Source organism: Sinohyriopsis cumingii, chromosome 13 (assembly GCF_028554795.1).
Source record: "Sinohyriopsis cumingii isolate HCF-2022 chromosome 13, ASM2855479v2, whole genome shotgun sequence".
NCBI classification, from domain to species: Eukaryota; Metazoa; Mollusca; class Bivalvia; order Unionida; family Unionidae; genus Sinohyriopsis; species Sinohyriopsis cumingii.
The window spans coordinates 68150025-68166793 of NC_142973.1; the positions used below are offsets into that span (position 1 = coordinate 68150025).

The 16769-nt window shown below is 36.5% G+C and overlaps 1 protein-coding gene across 4 annotated transcripts in view; it reads right to left on the bottom strand.

The window, feature by feature from the left end:
* Positions 1-321: 321 nt before the first annotated feature.
* Positions 322-16769, bottom strand: part of LOC149785783 (ETS-related transcription factor Elf-3-like) — a 58639-nt gene continuing 42191 nt past the window's right edge. For all 4 annotated transcript variants that reach the window (XM_089979702.1, XM_089979701.1, XM_089979700.1 and 1 more), the window contains 8 exons: positions 13108-13229; positions 9187-9586; positions 8498-8752; positions 7403-7582; positions 6439-6621; positions 5298-5489; positions 3008-3200; positions 322-2493 (listed from right to left, as the gene is read on the bottom strand). In XM_089979702.1, coding sequence (XP_089835828.1) covers positions 2379-2493; positions 3008-3200; positions 5298-5489; positions 6439-6621; positions 7403-7582; positions 8498-8752; positions 9187-9586; positions 13108-13137 — 1548 coding nt within the window. In that variant the 5' untranslated portion in view covers positions 13138-13229 and the 3' untranslated portion in view covers positions 322-2378. The remainder of the gene's footprint in view (positions 2494-3007; positions 3201-5297; positions 5490-6438; positions 6622-7402; positions 7583-8497; positions 8753-9186; positions 9587-13107; positions 13230-16769) is intronic.

A 16769-nucleotide genomic window follows, 5' to 3' on the forward strand; every position in this document is an offset into this window, starting at 1 on the left:
TTTTCAAGAAAAAGGAATAAAGGAAGATAAATATTTTGTTACAATATATTCCTACGTGTGTCTTTGATTGCATGTCAGGGAGATTTCAAGCAAATCTATGTTTTCATATTAAAGCATATAAACAAATGCACATCCACATAATCGTCCATTAACTCATACGCCCATTCATCAATACATATCTTACTCACCTACAGACAGACAGACAGACAGACAGACAGACTAACGGACAGACGGCCACATATACATACTGTCAACGTGAGAGAAGCAGACAAGGAAAAGAGTTTGTAGAATGGAGATAAAGAAATACAAGGTACATAACAATATAGATTTAATGTTTAATTTCATAACAGCTCTTAGAACATCTAAATTTTCAACAATTGCAATAATTTAGTTCTATAAATTTTATATACAGACGAAAATTTATAAATTATTTTACAACTGAACTTGAGTAGAACATGACAGAGAAATGCAGGAATGAATGTTTTGGAATGTACATGTTGTAGTTCAACTTTTAGTGAACTATCTATTTATTCCATAAATTAAGCAAATACCATTTTTTTAAAATTAAAAACAAAATAAAAAACATTTTTATTATAATACTTCTTCATATACAGGAATTTCTCTCTACACATTTTTGGCAATATTTCCAATTCCCTCTGTTATGTAAGAGTTTATAAAGTCGGTGGTGCTATCTACTACAGCCCTTTTTCAAATTTCTCCTGTATGGCGAAAGAACGACATTCATCCTCTCAACCAATAATTACAAAACGATGAACAGGCCCGGCCCTACGGCAATGCGAACGAGGCAATCAACTCCGCAATGCAGTTTTTGGTTGGGGCCAAGCGCTCATCGCTTGATGCCTTTGGCCCCGTATGCTGCCTTGGGCCCCGCACATTCTAGGGCCGGGCCTGACGATGAAATATATGTGCACCTCCCTTATTATTGAGGAAGTACATATTCTTGAAAAGCCGACGCAAATAATTTGTGAAAAAGCACAGTAAATGAATATAACATCGCGACAAACATGCCAAAACTCTAAAATTACAATACATGTATATGATATTGCAATAAAAATATCAAATATGCTGCCAGAAAATATACAACGTATGCAAAATTGATTTAAACACTGAAATAAACATCCAGTCTATGGACACCGAAAGCAAATGCACATTTTGAAAAAATAATGTTCTTAACTCCGGACAAATTATTGAATGATGGTGACCAGTACAACTTAAATTTGTCATTTTACGTCACATATTTATCATGTCGACAAACATCTGTTAGAATTCTGATCAACACGAGAGAGAGAGAGAGAGAGAGAGAGAGAGAGTATAAATATCACCCCCAAAATATGATTTCAAAACACTGTAAGGATATTCTTTCTCACAAATCAGACGCAAAGTCTTTGACATGAAAAAGCTGGTCTCAGCATGACCAAGTCAATAATCGCGAACACATTGTATTTGTTATGAGTGTTATAATCCAAGGTTTGTTCCAATGGTCAATAATAATAGGATGCACATCGTGGGACGTTACATTAACTGTTTCCCTTTCGTCTATAATAGTGCTTCAAACTTTAAATATTTGCCAAATATTTGGCTGAAATTAGGAACATGTGCCAGTCCCATGAAATAGCGATGCTCGATATTGTTGCATAACGAGCCGTCAAATCGGAGTCCGTGATGTTTGTTTCAATAATTATTCCTAATCTTCCGGGGCGTTGATGTTTAAATTTCTATAGCCTCGAACTGTTGTTTGCTTGTGTAACAATTAGTGCTGCCATGTCATCGAATCGTTGTGACGTTGTACCTTTTATAATGATGAAGGAATTTTCTGGGAATAAATTCACTAAAATATGCGGAGATATTTGCCAGTCCTGAAAGATTGATATAAAACCATGAAGCAGCCCCTATCTATGCATTCATCCTCGGCTCTCTTGACTTAGAGTTTGGCCACAATTTAGATATATGGTTGCACTCAATCCTATTTCAAGTCTCCACTCCTAGAACCGGATCAGACTTTGTTGGAAACAAGGTTGACGTCATTGCTTTTACTACACTTTTATGAAGTTCTTTTGAATTCCTTCCAGTTCTTTTTTCTTTTTTTCTTTCTTTTTTTTTGTTGTTGTTGATAATTTGAGCTCACTTTTTTGCCATCGTTGCGTATTTAAATTTTGTTTCTTTTAAATAAAATTAACGAAATCATTAAGTGGTACACCCTGTCATCTTTTGGCTGAAAACCTGATTTCTGATTCCTTTAAGTGTACAGAGAAACTATGCCTATCATAAACGGTTTCATTTGTTAAGTGGAGATTGCTTTAAGATACGAAAAATGTCAAAGGCACAATGATCAGTGACGTAATATACATGGATGAGATCTAATGGCCACTGTCTTTTCTGGGATTTTGTAGTTTTTCTAAGGCATACATTGAAAATTTATAGACAAGTCTCCTTCCTTCCACCCGTTCTAGAATTCCTCGTTTGTAATAATGTCTGTAAAAAAGACAAAAATAAAATATTAAATAATGTCATTTCAGTTACCTTTATGTATGCGTGTTTATAATACATACCAACAAAGATCACATGTATATATATATATATATATATATATATATATATATATATATATATATATATATATATATATATATATATATATATATCTGTGTGTGTGTGTGTGTGTGTGGTGTCTTTGTGTGTGGGCGTGTGTATGCGTATGCGTATGGGTAACTTTGCGAAACGCATTAACGTATTAGCATCCATATTAGCTAACAAGTTTTAATTTTAAAACATTGGTGTTCTTTAATATTAATTATCGGCATAAATAAATAAATAAACCTTGCTTTCACTTATGATCGAGGATGATTGCTATGTGCTGTCTTACGAGAACCGGAATGAACGAATATATTATTTTGTGATATCAATCATTGACACTTAAATAATGTATAAGCTAAATGGGGCAAAAATTATAAATCTAAGTTCTAATATCATCGATCAAGATGGTTACCTCATTGCACGGCTGAGTTTCTCATACGTCATATGCTCGTTACATTTCAGTGTTCCCCAGAGATGTGCTACGGCATCTGACTGAACGAAACGGAACACGCCCTCTGTATGGTTCTCCCATTTGACGACCTGAGGATTGTAGACCGGATTCATCAACATTTCATAAATAAACTGCCACAAGTGTAGAGCTTTTGCTGAAAATAAAGAGCAGTACAAGTAAATTAACCAGTCAGTTAAGCAGTACCAGAAGAAGAAAAAAGCAGTACCAGTCAATTAATATGAATCTTAGGTCACCCTGTGCATAAGCTACTCTGCTTTCTGAGGATTTTGGATATTATCCCGACCAACTGTAGCGTCACGTCCGTATGTTAAGAGTAATACATGAGTTGCCCCATTACTTTGTTAATTTGAATGACTTACTGAAGCCAATTAAATAGATTTATTGGAAGTTATTTTAAACTAAGCACAATTCTTTATTTAAAAAAGTGTTAACATGTATTTTTGCAAAGCGTAAAATCACCGATGCTTATTGGAGCACTTCCGTTGTCAAATCTTCATTTTCGGAGGGGCGTAGTTTTGCAAGCTGTAAAGCTCTTCAGTTTCGGAGGTAAGTAAATCTAGCTTGTAGTTCGCAATCCCATAATGCATAAATCGAAGTGATCGGTTTTCAGTATAAACCGGAACTTGTGAAGTTTGATCCCAGCCAAAAATTATCGAGAGTGACATGATTGTTGACTATCTTATTTTAAATGTTGACAAAGTGACTGAGTATGGAGAACAGTGAAAATATGATTGTAATCAGAGTGTACTAGAAGGCTAAAGTTTCGAATGAGGTCGGTCACAAAAAAAAAAAAAACGGTTAGTGGCATTTGTTACATTTGAATGGTCCTGAAGGTGGAATTTAGTTTCTTTTAATGATACTAAACAAGGTGCAACTATAATACCAGTCTCTGGTGTACTGAAAAGTCTGTTAATTTTATTAATTAGATATTAAACTTCACCTAGCAATCAATGTGTCAGGCAGTTTCATGAGCATAATAGCCAATCAAGATAGTGATAACGAGGTTATTCGTGTGTATCGCGAACACAAAGTGAACACCTGGTTTGACTGGCAGAAGCCAGAGTTCAGTTCTGCGTTTGTTTGTTTGTTTTTCAGAATCCCCGATACAGGAGCCCACCTTACTTGGACTGTGATATTAAGAATAGGGATTCATGATAGAGATGTTGTGCGAAGGATGAAGCAACAAGTCTGCCATATATGCTTATTCCTGAGGCACATAGATGATAGTTATGAAATGAAGCACTACTATCAAGGTTTCACACAATTTAAATTGCAATCAAGTTATACATAAATTAATTTTAAAAAATAGCGCGTTATCGAATGTAAAGTAGAGATAATGTCTATACACCATTTAAAGATTCAAAACAATATTTTCATTTTGTTCAGACATCGATTGTAATTAATGGACGCAAAACTTTCAGTGTCTCAAATAGTTTAAGACCGTGTACTAGAAAGTTCGTGCTAAAGCTGCTGATTAGATATGCAGCCATCAAACTCATCTTAATAAATTATAGCATGGCATATACATATTAACTTTCAAAATTTTTTCTCATTGAAATGACACAAGATTTCTAGTCAGGGCTGGACTGTCTCCGTAATGTGTCAACAGGGAAAGCACAATGCTCCAGATGCCTCGACACGACATAGCCTTTTATTGCTGAAATGCCCTTTGCAACGTCAAACAAACAATTCAATTCCAAAATTTAGAATGAACCACAAAAATTAACTTAGTTGCCAAGGCGATGGAAAGATTAAATCCCGGTAAATCATCATAAAATAGTAATAGAAATAAACAAGTTTTTACTGTTTTATTATCCTTTTGATCGGTTATTTTATATCATATCAATATAAACAACAGGGGTTACTGGATATTTGTCAGTATGCAAATTATGTATAAGATCTCAACAGGTCATATTAAACGTCGTGACCATGTGTCTTGATTTAGTTAAACGTTAGGTAACACGAATTGTGTAACGTTCAAAGCGTGCAATGGACTGTTCATACATGGGTCTTGTTATATTTGAGGTGGGGAAGACCGAGGAGACGACGGATCGTCACTTACCCTTGCATATTTCAGAACTGGTGAGCGAAACTATGCTCGCAGACGTGCAAAGCAAATATATTACCGATGTATTATCCGTAGACAATGCATCGACTAAATTTTATTTATAATCATAATTAGTGTAAAGTTTGCTTATTTCTCCTATTTTAATTCATGACACACACGTACCTTTCTTGTCCTTTGCCTCCATTTCCTCCTCGCTTGGAAGACTTTTGACTCGCGGTCTACCGGGGCGACGCTTAGCAAAGTTTTCACATGACCCTGACTCTGTGGGATTCGTGGACGATGTCGACGGAGAATAGGACTTATGGCGCCTGTAATCCGGCCTGTCATATGGATGGGGATAACTTAAAAGATCTTCTGAAATAACAGTGATAATTATTATAAACTTAGTTGTTCTATATAAAAGTCTATCTGTAAATATTTATTATATTTTTTCATGGAAAAATTCCAAAGATAATTAAATTTAAAAAATTCTCACGTAAAATAACAAACAATCGTAAAGCATTTCACATGTGCAAAATGCTGATTACTTACCACGGTACAAGAGTACATTTTGTATTCTTTATGAATGATCGCAATTTCCAATCTGATCAAAATCAGATTTCCACTGTTATACACGAAGATCTGACAGCGACCACCTAGAGGTCACGTTCTGGCAAACCAATGTTATTACCATAATCGCTAAATTTATCAGCAATCAGATGAAATCTAATATCTTCGCGTTTGGAGCCTGAGCAGCGTGGATGAAGAGCATGTATGTGTACCGAACGATTTGATTCACTTTCAGCTGTTTCGAAAGCCGCATTTCCACTGGTCAATTCAAAAGTCACCAGAACATGACCCTTACGTGGTCGTCGTCAATCTTCACGTAGGACAGCGGAGATCTGATTTTAATCAGACTGCGCAATTTCAAGACAAAAAACAAACAAGTTGCGTCCTGCATATCTTGGAAGAAAACACATACTACCCAGAGGGAAAAAGAAATTCGCATTTTAACTTCGATATTCAGTAGACTATCGTATACTTTTTGTTTTAATTTATGAGTCTTATCCAGCAGAAACTAAGGAAAAGGTATATACCTAACCTGTTATGAAAATTATTATTGTTATTATTATTATTATTATTAGTAGTAGTAGTAGTAGTAGCAGCAATATTAGTAGTAGTAATAGCATCATCAGCAGTGAAAAGTCGAACAAAGGTCATGATTCATATTTTGCCGTTACATGGATTCTTATACTCCATGAACACATTAATAAACGTGGATGCAAATATTCTTTCTCGAAGGTAAAAAAAATCCACTACTTGCCTTCCATGCTGGTGGCAGTACTTTCACTGAGAGCTTGTGCTTCATACTCGTACATTGGATTCAAGGGGTATTCATACTCGTTTTGCTGCCTCTGATCTTCTTGAGTATGTTGCGGGTTTTGGTAACGACGTATGCTTTGTGGATTTTGTTGATGTTGCTGGTGTGATTGACTAGACGAGGAAGCTGCAAGATCATAATAATAATAATAATAATAATAATAACGATAATGATTATTATTATTAATAACATTAATAATAATAATACTAATAATAATAATAATTATTATTATCATTATTATTGTTATTATTATTATTATTAGGTCTTTGCCTTCTTCGAATGGCTCCATTTATGTCCAATTCACGCCTATTCCCACCTACCGAGCTACTTAATACATATTTACCTATGTACATGTACCTACCCTCCCCACAATTTCATTTATTATTATATAAATTACAAACAAGTTGGTATTAAAGACTTGATATCTTTTCTAATTTCATCTATTTTTATTTAACATTTTGATTAATGTTCAATAAAACTCATCAGTCACTCAGACTTGACTCTGCGAAATAAGGAACTCTAGAGTAATTGAAACGGTATTGTTGCTGTGGGCCGTGGACCATTGAACGTAAACAGCCTTTATATCATTACCTTGTACGGTCGACTATTATAATGAAAGACCGGGGGAGGGGAGCCTATATCGAATGTTGGAATACTAACTGAATTTGAATAATACAATTATTATGAACAGAGTAAGCTAAAACTATGGAAAAATCTGTCTACCGTGGCGAGAGAAAACAAAATTAATTGGTCAGACGGAAAATTAGGACTGTCTTGCAGAATATATGGGACAGAGAGATGTGAGAAGTAAGGTCTGTTTAACATCACTTTATGGCATAAAATTACAGACACATTTTCAGGCTCAACATAATGTTGCATAACACTGATGCCAACGTTTTGTACTTACCACCGCTTTGATAGGATTGTATATACATATTTCCAAACTGAGAGGACTGCTGCTGCTGCTGCTGTTGTTGATGTTGTTGTAATGTGCCTGAACTGTTGTCATATGTAGGGCTGGTGGAGTTGAACGGGCAGAGTGACGGGTCAAGATCCATTGGATCGGCGGAGGGATGAGAAAAGTTTACTATAAAAAAGATAGTTTGCGTGTTATAAATAACAATCGGGTTTATAGTGTCAAAATATATTTTGTTTGACTGGTCATGTTACAAATGAATTGAATTCTATCACACACGAAAATATGTCGTTTGGGACAACTGGTTACATGTTTCAATATTTTTTTCTCCTGATAAATTTCTCTTTAAACTAAAAAACTAGTAATTCCATAACACTTTTATTCCGTTGTTTAACGGTTTCTTGCGTGCTAATTCACCACATTCCCCTTTAAAAACGGGGTGGTGTGTTGGTTGATTTGGTACTTTACGGCACAACAATACAAATAGATTGTTTAATGCCGTGCTAATTAGACTATCGTGCCTTTCCAGACGAGCACACCACAATAGCTGACCCAGGCAGGTCCGCATGGCAGGATTCGAACCCGTACCCTTTTGTTCGTGAGTCCGGCACGCCAACCACTGAGTCACCGCCTGTTTGGCGAAGAACCAATTAAATTTATGGAATGTTCAATGTACTGTAAAGACTCATTTCAAATGGAATACTTAATGTATGGGTGTACTATAATGACTGATTTAAAACAAATTCAGTCCATTCCCAATTTCACCACGTTTAAGACACTTGGTTGGTCCAATTTAAGATATTTGATTGGTCAGATTTAAGACATTTGATTGGTCAGATTTAAGTCAGACTTTAAGTTTAATCCAGTCAAAGCAATAATTTCACCAACACAAGCCTTACAGTATTTTCCTGACTTAAGACACTTAATTGGTAAATTTTATGCACGACCTACATTTCAGTCAGTCAGACTGCTGGATTATTGATTTAACGTTTACGTCCAGACTGAAGTTTTGTTATATGTTAGCGAATACAATTTTTATTGTTTATATTCCATTTTCGTTAGTTAGAAAACGGGTATATAACTTACACCCAGAGAGGAGCTCCCTAAACAACATATAGAACTGCGGTCCAAAACGAGGTTCCAGCTTTGCGAAGTCGGCAGGGGTCATTTTGCAAAGATCGGCACCTGTTAGTGTTCGAAAGGCTTCGCCTCGGAGTTGTCCACAGTCCAAGCCTTGCCGATCAGCAGTGTAATACACCCAATCCAGAACTTCTGCCGAATTCCAGTTTTCAGGATGTTTCGACGTCCAGCTGAGGAATTCAACATTGGCTGTATCTGAGACTGAAACAAAAATAAATGATATTGGAAACATGTTAAAAACACTTGATATAGTTTAAGTGTTTAACTGTGCAAAGACGCCACCACATTACGAAGTCAATCGAATCTACCAAAAACATCCCCTCTCAAATGAAAACTAATCCAAGCTGCAAGTAAGATCAAGGCCTAATACACCTGACACTCAACAATTGTAGAATTTTCGCTTAGTACTCAACTTGAATAATAACGTTCGATCGATATCAGTATACGAACAAATTTGTAAAGTAATCGAGAAAGAAAAAAAGTACAGTCATCGATTAGAAATTATCACGCAGCCAAGTCTGTCAGACGAAAGATTCCTTCACTTGTAATCCTACATCAACATTTGCCTTTTCCATTACAAATCAGCTGAAATTAAGAAGAAGGAAGAAAAGTAGCAAAATTAAAACAAGACTTACTGGGTGACAAACTCTCTCCTTCAAATGGATCAGCAATTTGGGGGAGCGTAGTGTAATGAGAATGGTGTTCTCTTGGTGGCGGCAAACTTCCGTGAGTCAGCATGTCGGAAAAATATGTTTGATAAATATATCCCTTGTTAGCATCTTGATAAACATAGTCATTTCCATAGTTTCTAATGTCATGTGACAACATCCCAGTCATATCTTTATGACACTCGTTTTGTTGCAGTTGAGATTCCACCACACCCTGGGCATCAGAGTACCACGTACTCGGGTAAAATGGAGCGTTATCCGTGGAATTCTCTACAACAGGAGCATACTCCTTTTTGGAAAAATCAAACGCATCCCTCCCATCATTTGGATTGAAAGGTGAATTCATTTCTTCTATGATATCTGAAATCTGCAAAGAAAATTATTCAATATATTTTGTGAAAAAATTAAAGGGCTGATATATGTAATATGTTCAGGTCAGATAAATGTACAATTGACCGTGATGAAGACTGTAGCTTAAGGCTATTTTCTTCCATCACCTCTCTTATAACCTCAAAAATAGTAAAGCATTCACAAAATTACAAAACCCCAAAGTAAATCTGTAAATGACAGCACATATTACATTTGATGAAGTTATTACATTAAAGCAATCCAGTGTGCCAATTAATCTATCAAAAAAAAAACAATCACTTCTTTTATTGGGTGCATCTCGACATGACATCATCCCTGACATTCAGCCAATCAAACACCGCTGTCTGGCTCATTCGAGTAGGTGATTGACTCAGTTTTTATCCTTTTAGACCTTTGTCTTTGATTAGCGAAGAAAATCTATCAAGCCTGCTACTTTTGTTTTGAAACTAAATATTTCAAACCAATAACATGTTGAAATGTATTCCTAAGATTTTCCAAGATTCATTTTGAGAAATCCTATGATGACGAAATTAGACATTTTAAGGCAAGATGAAAGATAAGACCTGAAAAAATCAAATGTTTTTCCCTACTGGAAAGGGACGTCAAGTCCGTTGTAGCGCGTATGTAGAAATTATAAATTTTGACCCATAATAATACCAGTTTACGCAATATTTCTGTTTACGTTTCCAGGATGTCAACAACACTAGCGCTGATATAATCTGTTTATTTTTTATCCTATATCAACCTTTAAATGGGGGGGGGGACATTACAGTGTGCCCAAATCCCTTAACAAATCAGAATGTTTAAAACAAATTTGGAAAAGTCTTCATGCTTTTAAAACAAACCAGAGAACAACTATAGAAAACCCATAATAGAATCACGCCTTCAAGCAACAGCGACAAGTTATATAGTCCTTAAACATAATTTATAACGGAGCCTGTGCTTCGGCATCTTTAGTTACATAATCACCTAATCTTAAAGGCTGGATCTGGCGTTAAGTACAGATGTTCAATCCGTATTTCTGCAACGCACTCTGATTCGAACTACTTAGGTGCTTTCTTTAACGTCCGCGCGTAGATATTTTAATGAATCGAACTTTCATACATTCACATACTTCAATTAAAATGTGCTCCTTGAGCACATAAATGCCTGGGAGATGTGGCTCCAATTCCTTCCCCGAGGAGCAATTCAATAGCCTACCATGTATGCACAAATCAGAGGTACATGCTCGGAAGAGCGCAAACCTCTATAATCCAACATATATAGATGGATAATTTCAGATTCACATTGACCGAGCTAGAGAGCACAACAGTGATGGACAGCAATACTGCGACGCAAAGCGGGCAAGGCGTGATGCCAAGATGGCTACCAGACATCGCAGTAATTCCCGCTCCAGCACTAAGGGCCATTAAGGCTCTTGGTAAACGGCAAGCTTCAAACTGGAGTTTGAGAGCAGGAGCAAAAAGAACAACATTACTACTTGTCTGTGATTCTAACACTGAGGGTGCAGACCTAACTATCGGAGGAGAGGGAGACTATTGTATAGCCAACAGGTAAAATAGCAATAGGAAACGTAACCAGAGAAGCAGACCTGCCCACACTACGGTGGCTAACCACTCCGTTACTCTGGTTAACAACTTAGGTAGTATACATGGACACCCACACCCGATTAAGGCTCCCCAAATGCTTGGAATTACAACCTCATTCACCCAGACCAGTACTCAGCAGGAAAAAAATGAAGGATGCAGAAACTCAGACGGATATAGCCACAAACAATGCTACCACTGAAACTGAGATACCACCAGAACTAGAAGACCAGAACTCAGAAGAAGTAGCAGTATCGGAAGAAGAAAACTCTAATGAGGGAAATGGAGAGGTGGACACGCTTGGACAACGCTATGAAGAGTTAGGAATACAGGAAACCCTAAGTGACCCCAAAAAGGCAAAGAACTTTATTAGTTCTATCAAGTACAAGGCGTGGATGTCATTTAGAACGAAGAAGAAACCGACCCCCCCCCCCCCCAGCAATGGCTATTTGCACAGCGTATCCTCTCGCAGTACTATCCAAAAGCCTACCAGGAATACCCGCTTACTCTCCTTGTGGACTACGCAGTCGAGTTGTCACAAATGTCCGGGTATGAGGCATTTCCCACAGAAAAATATGAGGAACAGCACACGGCGGCAGAAACATGGGGCTACGAGAACTGCTACAAAGTTGCCTCTTATAAAGGGAAGCCTCTTATAAAGGGAACCATTTTGGCTTGGTATCCCAATTCGATAAAACCTACACACTGATTTGATCCTTTCATCCACCGCTTCAAAATTAAAAAATTATTTTACCTAATAGTGACCAAAACCTTTTTTTTTTATGTCGCTTAGACATATTAGCAATTCTAAATTTGTAGGGCACTTATAATGTATACTATGTACTAAAATTTGTAGGGCACTTATAATGTATACTATGTACTAGAATTATTAGATTTGTTAAGACGTAGGAAATTTTTTAAGACTCGTTCGATTTGATCTAATTGCACAGGTGGCTTAGACATTATTTAGATTTTTATTGTCTATTAAAATAACTGGACTAAATTTGATTAAGTACGGGCTGTCGTTTGAGGGGTCTGTGTCGTTGGCGCTCTTTTTTTCCGGGTACCTCTCCTCCTTTGCCTCTACCGGACTTCTGTACCACGACGGAAATATGGTACCATTACCACCTGTCTAAACCTGGGTGTCCCGATGTGACGTCATAGTGGCGACCGATCGCTACTGGCATCACATACTGCTTTGGTTGACACCCAGCTCAGCTGATGGCAGACTGAATTAATTATTTTTTAAACATGAGTGCGTATGTTGGGTCTATTCCCATTCGTCTACAGTCTTACATTCAGGTCACCAGGGTCTATGAAGCCAGTCATATTGACCCAGATCTGCTGGCTTAATTAAATAATTCTATTTTTGCACAGTAATGCCTGGGGAATGAGTCTCAAATTCCTTCCCCCAGGAATAATTAAATAGTCCGTTTCGGATCTTAACCAGACGCGCATGCCCTATGGGCGAAAGCGTCTATAATGCAAATAGTCAGTCAGTATACATTCAGATTAATTTCAAATATCATTTGTATGGTACAGCTAAAATATTGAGAAAACGTAAATGATGGGTTATGCTAATAAATACAAAATCGCATTCATGTTTTGTTATGAGTCGGTGAAAGAACTCATTTCATACAGCTATGAATACGTTTCATCCTGACGGCCTTGAGGTATCCTTACGCCGTATCAAACTCATTCTTTCCGCTGACTCAGAACAAAACAGGAATATGTATTCATACTCCTTTTTAAAAAATGTAGTAAACATACATACATACATACATACATACATACATACATACATACATACATACGTACGTACGTACGTACGTACGTACATACATACATACATACATACATACATACATACATACATACATACATACATACAAATATACAGACAGGTAGATAGAGAGATAGAACTGTGACTTACGTTACTGTAGGCTGGGCTTGCCGATGGCATACTAAGATTGTCATGGATAAAGTCAACACTGTCGTATAATTCCTCCAGGTCAAAGTCACATCCAGACAGACTAATTTCATCTAAATCTGTGCCTGAAGAAGAAAAAAATATAAGTTGTGAAAAAATATGTCTTTAGCTAAAATGAATTCCGATCATTCATTTAGGAGCTTTGAATTTTGTATAATGGTTTCGTCAAACTCCAGATTCATTTTTTACGCGGTCTTGTACAAGTCTTTAGATCTGCCTTCCACTATGCATCTGCACTTACTAATTCATGGAGCATTATTATCTGGTGCGTAATTTTCATTTCCATTTTTGCTTGCATGATATGATGTTATTTGATTTTGGCCGTTATTACTTTATGAAGGATTGGTTGTACATAGCTTATGACATTTTGATATTTACTTCTTGTGCTTGTTAATTATATTTAATTTTTTAAAACTTATTTTACCTTCTGCTGGTTGGAAATAAGCAGAGGATGTAGGTGTGCAATGAAAGATATGATGAGCCGACGATTAGTACAAAGAAAGGAAATAATTCCCCATTAGTCTAGTTGATTGTTAAATTTTCTATTTTGGCTTTAACATCCATACTTCCAAATAGACACATAATTAGTTCGAGATCCTGTCTGTTGGATTTTTGATACATAGCCTAATAATATGATAATGTATCAAATTTTATTTGATATCGTTACTATTAGGTTCTTCAAACACAGCTTAATAATATCGTAACGTATCAGATTTAGTTCGATCTCTGACTATTATGTTCTTCATACACAGTCTAATAATGTCATAAATTATCAAATTTAGTTCGATATCGTGACTATTAGGTTCTTTTCACACATGGCCTAATAATGTCATAACGTATAAAATGTAGTTCGATATCGTGACTATTAGGCTCTTCATACACAACTAATAATGTCATAACGTATCAAATTTAGTTCGATATCGTGACTATTAGGTTCTTCATACATAGCCTAATATTATCATTATGTATCAAATTTAGTTCGATATCGTGACTATTGGGTTCTTCATACACAGCCTAATAATGTCATAATGTATCAAATTTAGTTCGATATCGTGACTATTAGGTTCTTCATACACAGCCTAATAATATCATAATGTATCAAACTTAGCTTCAGATTGTGTCTTTTAGATTCTTCTTTACCCACTGGTGTACAGTTACAACGCGAGGGTTCGAAACACCTTAGAGCAATGCCTTTAAGCGGCACCCCTACTTTGATACTGTGAACTGTGCTTTGCCAGTTGCCAGTGTCTCTCCTCTACCAGACCCAACCCTCCTAAATATAAGTTGTGTGAAAGATTGCCCCTGTTAACCTAAGGTGAAGGTAAAATACCATATAAAATAAACCTCAAATAACAAAGAAGCTTCCGACAACATCCCTTTCATCTGCAACCCGGGGGCAGCTGCACCCTCATAGCCCCACCCTCCTTCGCGCGGCCACTGACTAATACTCATAACGTATACAATTTTGTTCGAAATTGTGTCTGCTAGATTCTTTAAACACCGCTCTAATAATCATAATATATCAAATCATTTATGGTAAAAAAAATCTTCGAAAATTTATGAACAATATCTTAGTTGACTCTCCCCATCGACCGCTCCGGTGGCCTAAGTAGTTAAAGAGCCCGCCTCAGATGCAGGAGGTCGAGGTTTCGAATCCGGCTGAGACAAGCAGCTGCCTTACTTGACGATCAGCAGTAAGAGATTAGCGTTAGGACTAGTCAGCCTTTTGCCAGGATTATGTGACTTGGTGGGACATAATGATAAATGTCTGCAGTATGATGTCCCAGCGCTAGACATCACTATAAACTGCCATACTGCAGACATCGTAGCGATATGATTAACATTGTTAAAGCTACGTTCATTTTTTTTTTAAAAAAAACATACACACCCTCCTCATTCTTCGAATGTGCTAGATATATTCGTTCCAGTTGTTTGACTAACGCCTATCACGAGCACCGCCTCACTTTCGGAAAGTATGGGGACTAAGCAGCTCAATAAATAGGTGCGGCCGTGCACACGAAAATGTGTTTCATACTGTGCGAAATGGCTTGAATAAGCGTATAAATCTCTAATTATAGCCCTCAAACCTTGGATGTGCACAATGAATATTTGATTGGAGAAGGAGAGTTCAGTAGCCAAGACAAGTGTTAGGACGGTGTAAATACGATTGAAGGGGGAGAATTTAGTAGCCGGGACAAGACTTGGGATAATATAGATAGGATTGAAGGGGAGAGTTCCATAGTTGGGACAAGCGTTGAAACAACGTATATAGTACTGAATTGAGAGAGCCTAGTAGCCGGGACAAGTGTTGGGATAATGGAGATAGGATTGAAGGGGAGAGTTCCATAGTTGGGACAAGCGTTGAAACAACGTATATATTACTGAATGGAGAGAACCTAGTAGCCAGAACAAGTGTTAGGACAAAGTAGATAGGTTTGAAGAGCCAGAGTACAGCAGCAGAACAATTGTTTTGTTATATAAACCTTTGTGACTGTTTTCACGCTTCTGTCATAGAAGAGAGCATTACTATCCATCTGTATTGATATATCTAGGGATATGCCTGTGTTGTGTGTGTGTGTGTGTGTGTGTGTGTATATATATATATATATATATATATATATATATATATATATATATATATATACATGCATACATACATACATATATGGATGTGTGTGTGTGTGTGTGTGCGTGTGCGTGTGGATATACCTGTGTTTATATATCAAAGGATATGTCTATGTTTATATATCTAGGGCTATGTCCGTTTTTATATACATTACTAATAATGAGATGCTGTCCATTTACATATTTATTTATCTAGTGCAAATAATCAAGCAATCACTCTCTCAGTCAGTTCGATAGTCCGTCCGCCAGTATTTCAAGCAATCAATACAAAGACATACTTGTTGACCTGAATGAGAATAATTTTGTCCGTAAAATCTCAATTTTGTACCACCTTTGTGCTTTGGTGTACTTGGTGATGTACATGTACTTCTTAATTTAGATTTCATTTGAATTATTTCTTCCTAATTTATTAGCGTTAGTAACGTGGGTTTAATATAACTATAGATTCAAGAAAGCGCACACTATGTTACTCGGATGCTGTCTATTAGTAAACACGTTATTAATTATTTAAGTGCGTGCATTTTTTTCATGCGCCAGATCTCATTTTATTACCAAAGTTTATAATCGACAACCTGATGTGTTTTAGAAGTAATTTAGTTCAAGAGCAATGATAATAGCGTGTTAAACAAACCGTGCAGATTCGTATGCAGTGTAATGCAAAAGTTTAAACATCTGTAAAATATAGAAACATTGAAACATATCTCTATCTGATATTTATACACGTGAACATATGTCACTCAACTAATATTATTAGTACACGCTGACATTATTCACGTAACAATATATCACTCAGCTATTATCTTTAATACTTGCCGATAATTATACACGCAACAATGTATATGTCGGCTATTACCACGACTTCATGCTGAAACTAATACACGTGACAGGATGTAACGCAGCTAATATTGTTAATACATGATCATATTTATTTCACGATTGGCGAAGGTACGAGTGGAAATACTTAGACTGTTTTTCACCCA